The sequence below is a fragment of the Camellia sinensis genome, chromosome 5, assembly GCF_055761805.1.
Source record: "Camellia sinensis isolate YWXY chromosome 5, ASM5576180v1, whole genome shotgun sequence".
Lineage (NCBI taxonomy): Eukaryota > Viridiplantae > Streptophyta > Magnoliopsida > Ericales > Theaceae > Camellia > Camellia sinensis.
Genome location: NC_138965.1, coordinates 205,879,072 through 205,886,212, shown reverse-complemented (window position 1 = coordinate 205,886,212; position 7,141 = coordinate 205,879,072). Strand labels below are relative to the sequence as shown.

General features: G+C 33.8%; 1 protein-coding gene across 3 annotated transcripts; it reads right to left on the bottom strand.

The window, feature by feature from the left end:
• Positions 1 to 1,694: 1,694 nt before the first annotated feature.
• LOC114296981 (Cyclophilin-like peptidyl-prolyl cis-trans isomerase family protein) lies at positions 1,695 to 6,454 on the bottom strand. 3 transcript variants are annotated; one of them, XR_014330925.1, is made up of 9 exons: positions 6,223 to 6,454; positions 5,192 to 5,305; positions 4,946 to 5,094; positions 4,186 to 4,258; positions 3,999 to 4,088; positions 3,218 to 3,257; positions 2,286 to 2,368; positions 1,955 to 2,044; positions 1,695 to 1,872 (listed from the first exon to the last, which is right to left on the bottom strand). XR_014330925.1 is itself a non-coding variant. In XM_082871326.1 (9 exons), exons 1-8 carry the CDS (start codon positions 6,343 to 6,345, stop codon positions 2,024 to 2,026), a joined length of 693 nt encoding a protein of 230 aa, XP_082727452.1. In that variant the 5' UTR covers positions 6,346 to 6,454; the 3' UTR covers positions 1,695 to 1,872; positions 1,990 to 2,023. The 3 variants fall into 3 exon arrangements, 2 of the variants coding, with proteins under 2 accessions (XP_082727452.1, XP_082727451.1); XM_082871326.1 differs by having other exon boundaries at positions 1,990 to 2,044; XM_082871325.1 differs by having other exon boundaries at positions 1,695 to 2,044.
• Positions 6,455 to 7,141: the final 687 nt, after the last annotated feature.

The following is a 7,141-nucleotide window of genomic DNA, read 5'->3' as shown; positions in this document are numbered from 1 at the left end:
CCGTATGCTGCTTTTTGAAACAAGAAAAACACCTTTCGGCTGAATGAAGCCAAACATAACCTTAATTCAAGTAACAGCAGCAGGGAAGCACATGTTATGTTGTTGTCAGCTGAGACTTTGTGCAAACAAACATGTTTCGAGTGTGGAAAATTTAATATGGTTTTCATGCAGCATCTTGCTGGTTCGCCCCCATTAATCATGCATGCGACATTAATCATGCATGTGACATGGTGTCCCATGTAACGAGTGCCGACGTAATGTACTTTTTACTAATTAATTGAATTGCATATTTTTTATGCTATTTCTCAAAAGAAAAACTTATTGTTTATTTTTTTAGTTGTCGATCATATAATTATTGAAATTCAATTAATATGATTTTTAATAGGCATAAAATACTCAACAAATCTTACAAAATGAACGATTTATACTGTTGTGCCTCAATTCCTTAATATTTTTAAGTCAAGTAAAAAGGGCCTTTTAAAGTTCTACTTTTATCTCTGAATAGAATAATAGTCCACTATGTCAACTATATCATTATAACAAGACACATCCGTTACGTCAAATATAACCACTTCACCTTTTATTTTTCAAATAAAATGATTATGTGACCGCTTGATGCCTATTATTTAGGTAAGTACACAATATCCACACAACATGACATCCATTACATCAAATACTTTCTCCAAGAGCTACATAACCACTAAAGTCTTTTATTTTCAAATAAGATGACTATGTGACCACTTACTGCTTGTTATTAGGTAGGTACACTATATCCACATAACAGGCCGGGTCTACTAGATAACTTCTTCAAATTGAGGCTAACCAACATATATATGTTCTTAAACAGGTTAAGCATCAAATTTCACAAGTAAATCTCAAGAGGGTGGGAATGTTTGGTATGGTTTGCTTTTTTTGTTGGGAAAATGAGGGATACTGTCTCGGTCACAAGTCTACAAGCTTAAACCCTACTTAAAAGTAGTTCATAGTTCAAAGTACTTTATAGTTGAGGTTTCTGAATTTTTGAAGTTTTAAGAGTGTAGGCTAAGAGAGCTTCTAGTTCCACACAACAAAAATGCTTAGTTAATAAACTACCATTGAACAAATCTGACATTCTGGTGGATGATAGCTGGTGTTTTTGGGAGTGGTTGTGGACTATAGGGGAAGGGCTAGAGTGGTAGGCGAAAGGTGAAGAAGGTGGTAATGGCGGCAGGAGAAGGTGGGGGAGGAGGTCGGTGGCAGCAGCAGGTGAGTAGCCGACAGTGGTTAAAGGTAGGATTAGGATTAGAAAGTCAAAAACCATTGCATGACCTTTTCCACTTGGGAAAGAAGGTGTTTGTATCATCTCTTTCCACAAATACTTGAAGAGGTTAAAACACAAAGTGATTACAATGGGAATCACAGATATCACTCCCGTTGGATTGGATATCTAGTTTAAATTCTAAGAGAAATGCTCTAGGATTCACAATGGGGTCCATAGTTATGCCCAGTTTCTCTAAATGGCATTTAGCATCCCCTTTCACCGATGCATGATGATTGCTAAATGGCTTTTACAATGACCTTTTCATAATTTACAATGGCAGTGAGCTGACGCAAAAAAATATTTTCTTCAGTAGTGTGGACCTCCTGTCAAACGGGAGACACAGAATGGAGGCCAAAATAGTACATGTTGCACTTGTCATGACAGACATGAAGATGGATTTAAGTTCAGTTTGTGGATTAGGTTCACCGAATTCAAGTGCAGAAATAGCTAACAAGGCTCATAAGATAAAAATTTAATTCTTACATGAGAAGTACGAATTTTTACACAGGCATATGTCTATCTGCCTCTGAGGATATGCCGGAGAAGGCTGGTTAGGAAAATTTACACAAACCCTGCAAAGAATGTCAAAGCTTATAAGCACTCGGACAATACTTGTACTCTTAATTGAAGAACAAAACCAAATGATAATGGTACAAGAGGATTATGCAGGCAGCTGCTTGTGTTTGTACATTGCTCTTCTTGGGCAGCATTTCATTTGTTGGATTATGGAAAGCATCTCATTCTCTGTTTAAATGACACTGGATGAATCAATACGGAAGTGAAATAACCATAATGCTATGATGATCATATTTTATTTACTATTTCATGTGTCATCATTGTATTAGTAACATACGTAAGTGGTGGGACCCTATTAAACCAATAGGGTGATGATACGTGAGATGATAAAAAATGTGGTTGTCATTGGGTTATTGGTGAAACAATATGACATTGGTTTGAATGATGTCAAACTTGAAACAACAAATACCTGTCTTTCAACTTCAACTGCAGATGCAGCAAGTCTTCTTTTCAAAACTGATTTCTCCTGCTCACAAGTTTCTAACTTGGTATCTGGCAGCAAAACAATTAAAGCAAGGATTTAGAAAAGTGATCTCTGTATGTGCGCAAGTGCATGTGCGTGTGCGTGTGCGTGTGTGTGTGTGTAACACCCATTTCTTATCCCTCTTCTCAGCTTCTCCACCAACCTGCACGGCTCAACCGAAACCCCATCCCCCTCCCTCCCCCACTGTAACTCCCCCTCCATTGAAAATTATGTTCATTTTTGTGATGGGAGTGTAGTAAGACATCTTCAATTTCCAACCAGCCCAACCTGCTGCCTATATATAAACATTATGAAAATTGAACCAAAGACCTCTCAGTACCAAAGTTTTAACACCATGTTAGGGACCACTGCAGTTAAAATTAAGCTCTAAGGCATTGGACTTACAGTCTATATGAAGGTTCCACAAGACCAAAGACAAACAATCTTTGTATAAATAAACTCATGTAGCTGCCCCGTAAAATTAAGTGAACAATAAAAAAATCCAAGAATATAACAAAGCAATTTCTTAGGTACCAACGAATTCGGAGCACTTGTAATGAGGACCAAACCCAATCGGCTCCAAAGCAATTTCTTATGACTGATACAACTCATATAACAAATTAAGAAATAACAGGATAGATTTCACAACTGAGATGATAATCTGATCAAATCATTTTCAAATTAAGGAGATCATTTGTATGGAGCAATTAAGCAATAACGAAGCAGGCAATATGCATTTACAGAATGCTATGTGTTAAAAGTGACTTATGTAATGCCAAAGGTATACAACTAATGTCATGTTGTTTCATTCTATATGACGATATTAAGAATATAAAACTGCATAGTACTAGAAAACAGTGTGGCTATTCGATTCTCACCATAATAGTACGTGGACAAAATGGTGATGCGCTCAGTTGGCTGAAATAAAACAATAATAAGTTTAGTGCAGAAAATGGTGTGATCAAACCAAAAATCCTAGATAATAATTTATAAATATCGGAACTTAGAGCACAATGAGATATCAGAAGTATAGGTTGCTCTCAAAGAAAACTCAACTAAAACAAGAACAGGCTATATAGTAGGCTACACAAGGGAGCATAAAAAGATGAAATAACAGTCACAGATGTTGGGTTAGAATCCAATCCATTTTACTGCAAACAGCAAATCTAAATTCTAATCAAACCTGTCCAGGTAAGAAAAACCATGGATCTAGGATCAGATGATTACACTGTAAATTATATAAAAAAAAAAAATGAAAAAAACAACACCCAAAGGGGTGTTGGGCTCCTTGGTAGAACACAAGAAGTGCAGGCCTCCAGTTCCACATGAATCTGACATGCATCTCAACATAATGCAGGACGAAAGAGCAAATATAGTTTGTTTTCGACTCCTTTGTGGTATTAGTTTTGCTCAGTATAGTACTGTTATAGATTGTATCCTGTGATATGGAGGAAGATCAAGAATAGAGTACAGCCAATGTCAATGAGGTACAAGTTTTAAGATATAAGCAAAAATGAAAGGATTACTCAGAATTATCCCTCCTCATTCTTCATAATGTAGTCTCAATTCAAGGACATAATCCTAACTTCTCTTTTCTAGTGACACAAACCAACCAAAATCAGTTGAGACTGGAAGAATTGAAAGAGTTTTAGAGGATACCATTACAAAGATGCCCTCACGACGAGTAGGGAGTTGCTCAAGCTTTCTCAAAGTCTCATCACCTCTGGTAACTTTCCCAAATATTGCATACTGAAGAGGGTTGTGCCAGCAAGTCATTATAAATCATGTTAGTTGAGATTCTGAAATAGTCGTTTGCAATGATGCTTAGGAATAGAAACAAGCAAACCTGTCCATCAAGGTGAGGTGCATCTCCTAGAAGCATTGAAAATGAGGATGCTGCACTGTTTGGATCAGCATACCTAGAGGAAAGAAGAATAGCCAATGATATGAACATATTAAACCGTGATACTACCGGATGAACTAAGAAACCAAGAATTTATGATGGCTTGATTAAGTTAGAACGCAGATGAGTGGCAGAGGGTTGCTGAATATCCTAAAACAATTATGAAAGAAGATGGCACAATCACAAAAGCAATTTTGAATCTTTCTTTTTTTCTTTTCAGTACATTACTTTTTTTTCACCCCCTGATAAGTAACTTTTTCAGTACATTGCATCCCTGATTTTTTATTTTAATCATGCCATTGGATGTATAGTCTTTTCTCATGGCTTAAGTCAAATTGAACGTGTTCCAAGATTTTTCACAATTCTCCAAGTATGTCCCGTTACAACTTAGATGAGTTTAAAGATCAAAATTTGATAATGGTGATAGCCTGAAGCACAAAGGCCAAAACTTGCTATGTGACGGTATATTTTCGTTATGCATTTCTTTTCCTGTATAAAGAAAGTTTGTTACCACTTGAAGTGAATAATATTCGAACTGGGTAATGATAGTTAATCAAAATAATATAAGAATCAAACTAGAATCAAATTGAGTGTCCTTTATCTTTTCCGAATGCATATAATTGCATTGGAAAACAGTGGACAAAAGCTAGCAATTTGACAATGTCCAAAACAACCACACAAATGATCTCAAGAAAGACTTTACCTTCCCATGGAAAGAATCCCTCTTACATGTTTGACATCACTAAACTCACCAACAACTGTTTTGTCAGCTTCCACCTTTTGCTCTTCATTCATGGGAACTGTTCTTCCCCCGACAACATCTGCCACTTGGGCAACGAAACCCTTATCAACCTGCACCAATGTAATAATTTGTCACCCAAATTGTGTGTCACAACCCTTGAATTATAAATTTACAAGACACAGCTTGCACTCAGGTCAAAGTTATTACCCTGAAGAAATGATTGGTGTTATAACATCCCAAACGAACAAGTTTGAAGATGTGTTCAACAGTTTGGGGTGCCACAGTCGGATAGAAACCAAATTCAATATCTCCGTAGTTTGTCTGCATCCAAAATACATCACACCATTTTAAAAAGGCTAATTAACAAGAAGGGTTAATTTTACTTTTATCCCCTAAAATATTGCCATTTTTTTTTTTCAATTTCATCCTTAAACTAATAATTTCATTTATTTAGTTCCTAAATTGTTTGGGATGACCTAAATAAGTGCACTTTTTATCTTTTTACGAAAAGATGTGCAGAAAAATAGAGAGATGATGTGATGGAAAAAAGATAAAAAGATAAAAAGCGTGTACTTATTTAGGATAGCCAAACTTGGCCCTAGTTTCAGCTAATATGGTCTATTTGGGGACAACTATCCAAATCAGCAACTGTTAAAGCGGAATTTGGATAAAAATTTAATGTCAAAATTTGAATAATTTTTTTATTCACAATTTTGAAATGAGGAGTAGAGAAGAGGATGGGTGTTTGGTTGTAGGGTTTAAACTGTGTAATATATAGTGTGAGGGCCAATTGGGTTAGGTTGATTTGGACAGACTATCTCCAATCATATAAGAACCGAAATTACAAATTTAGAGAATAAATAGATGAAATTGATAGTTGAGTGATGAAATAGAAAAATGACAGTATTTATTAGGGAATATAATTGAAATTAACCCTAACAATAAAACATTAATTGACATATAAGAATCACTTTAAATTGATACAAATTCATAAACAATTCAACCCCAATCATTGCAAGAAACAGCTTATTGTATCCAAATAATGAATGCAAATTCCCCAATTTTATTCTAGTTTTCAGCAAACAAAGCGAAATTAAAAAAATTCAGAAGCTCATATACGATCACTTATTCGAAATCAATGGCAGACTTTGAAATTTCAACATCAATGAATTTAACAATAAAACAATGAAGATGGAAGGGAAGAGCGGAGAGCATGAAGTACAAGGGTGAATTTGAACCTGAAAAACAACACGAGAGGATCCGAGTTCAGGGTCTTGGGCAATGGCGACGAAAAGAAGAGAAAAGAAGATGAAACCGTAGGCGATCCAGATCGAGACTCCACCATTGTTCTTCCTCCTCATCTCTCCGTTGACTCAATTTTGCTGCCCACTATTCAATTCAACTGTAAATATTTTTTAGATTGTGAAATTAATTTCTATTTATATGAAATTTTCAAAACACCGCTTCAAGTTGAAACTTCTAAAAAATAATGCGTTTGGTTTGAGTCTTGTTTTTTGAAAATTGAATTTTTTTATTTTCGTATTTTTTTTTATTTTTAGTGAATATTTTTAAAATTTTAAATATTTTTTTTTATTTTTTTCGATATACTTTACTTAGATGTGTTTAAAAAGTAAAAAAATTTGTGAAAAAATATTTTAAAAAATTAAGAAATACATAAAAATATAAAAAATATGCTAAATTTTTGTATTTTTTTTATATTTTTGGTATTTAGTGAATTTTTAAAAGATTTTTTTACAATTTTTTTTACTTTTTAGGTATATTTATGTTAGGTGTGTCTAAAAAGTAAAAAATTTGCATAAAATATTAAAAAAATTCAGTAAAAACAAAAAAACACGAAAAATAAGAATATAGAATTTTTTGAAAGCTGTTTTTAAAAGATGGAAACCATGCAAAGTAGATCTTACTTTAAAAACTAAATTAGAAAAAATTATATATTGAAAAGGATTATATTAAAAATATCAATAAGAATAAGAAAATGTCATTAAAAAAAACAGCATCTCAATACAATGTGTATACATCCTAAAATATTTTAAATTTTTTTATTATAGATTTTTTACATGTTTTATCGACAACCCAAAGTATTGGCATTGGCATTTTTTAAAAAAATTATTTAAAAATAACATTAAAATGGCAAAT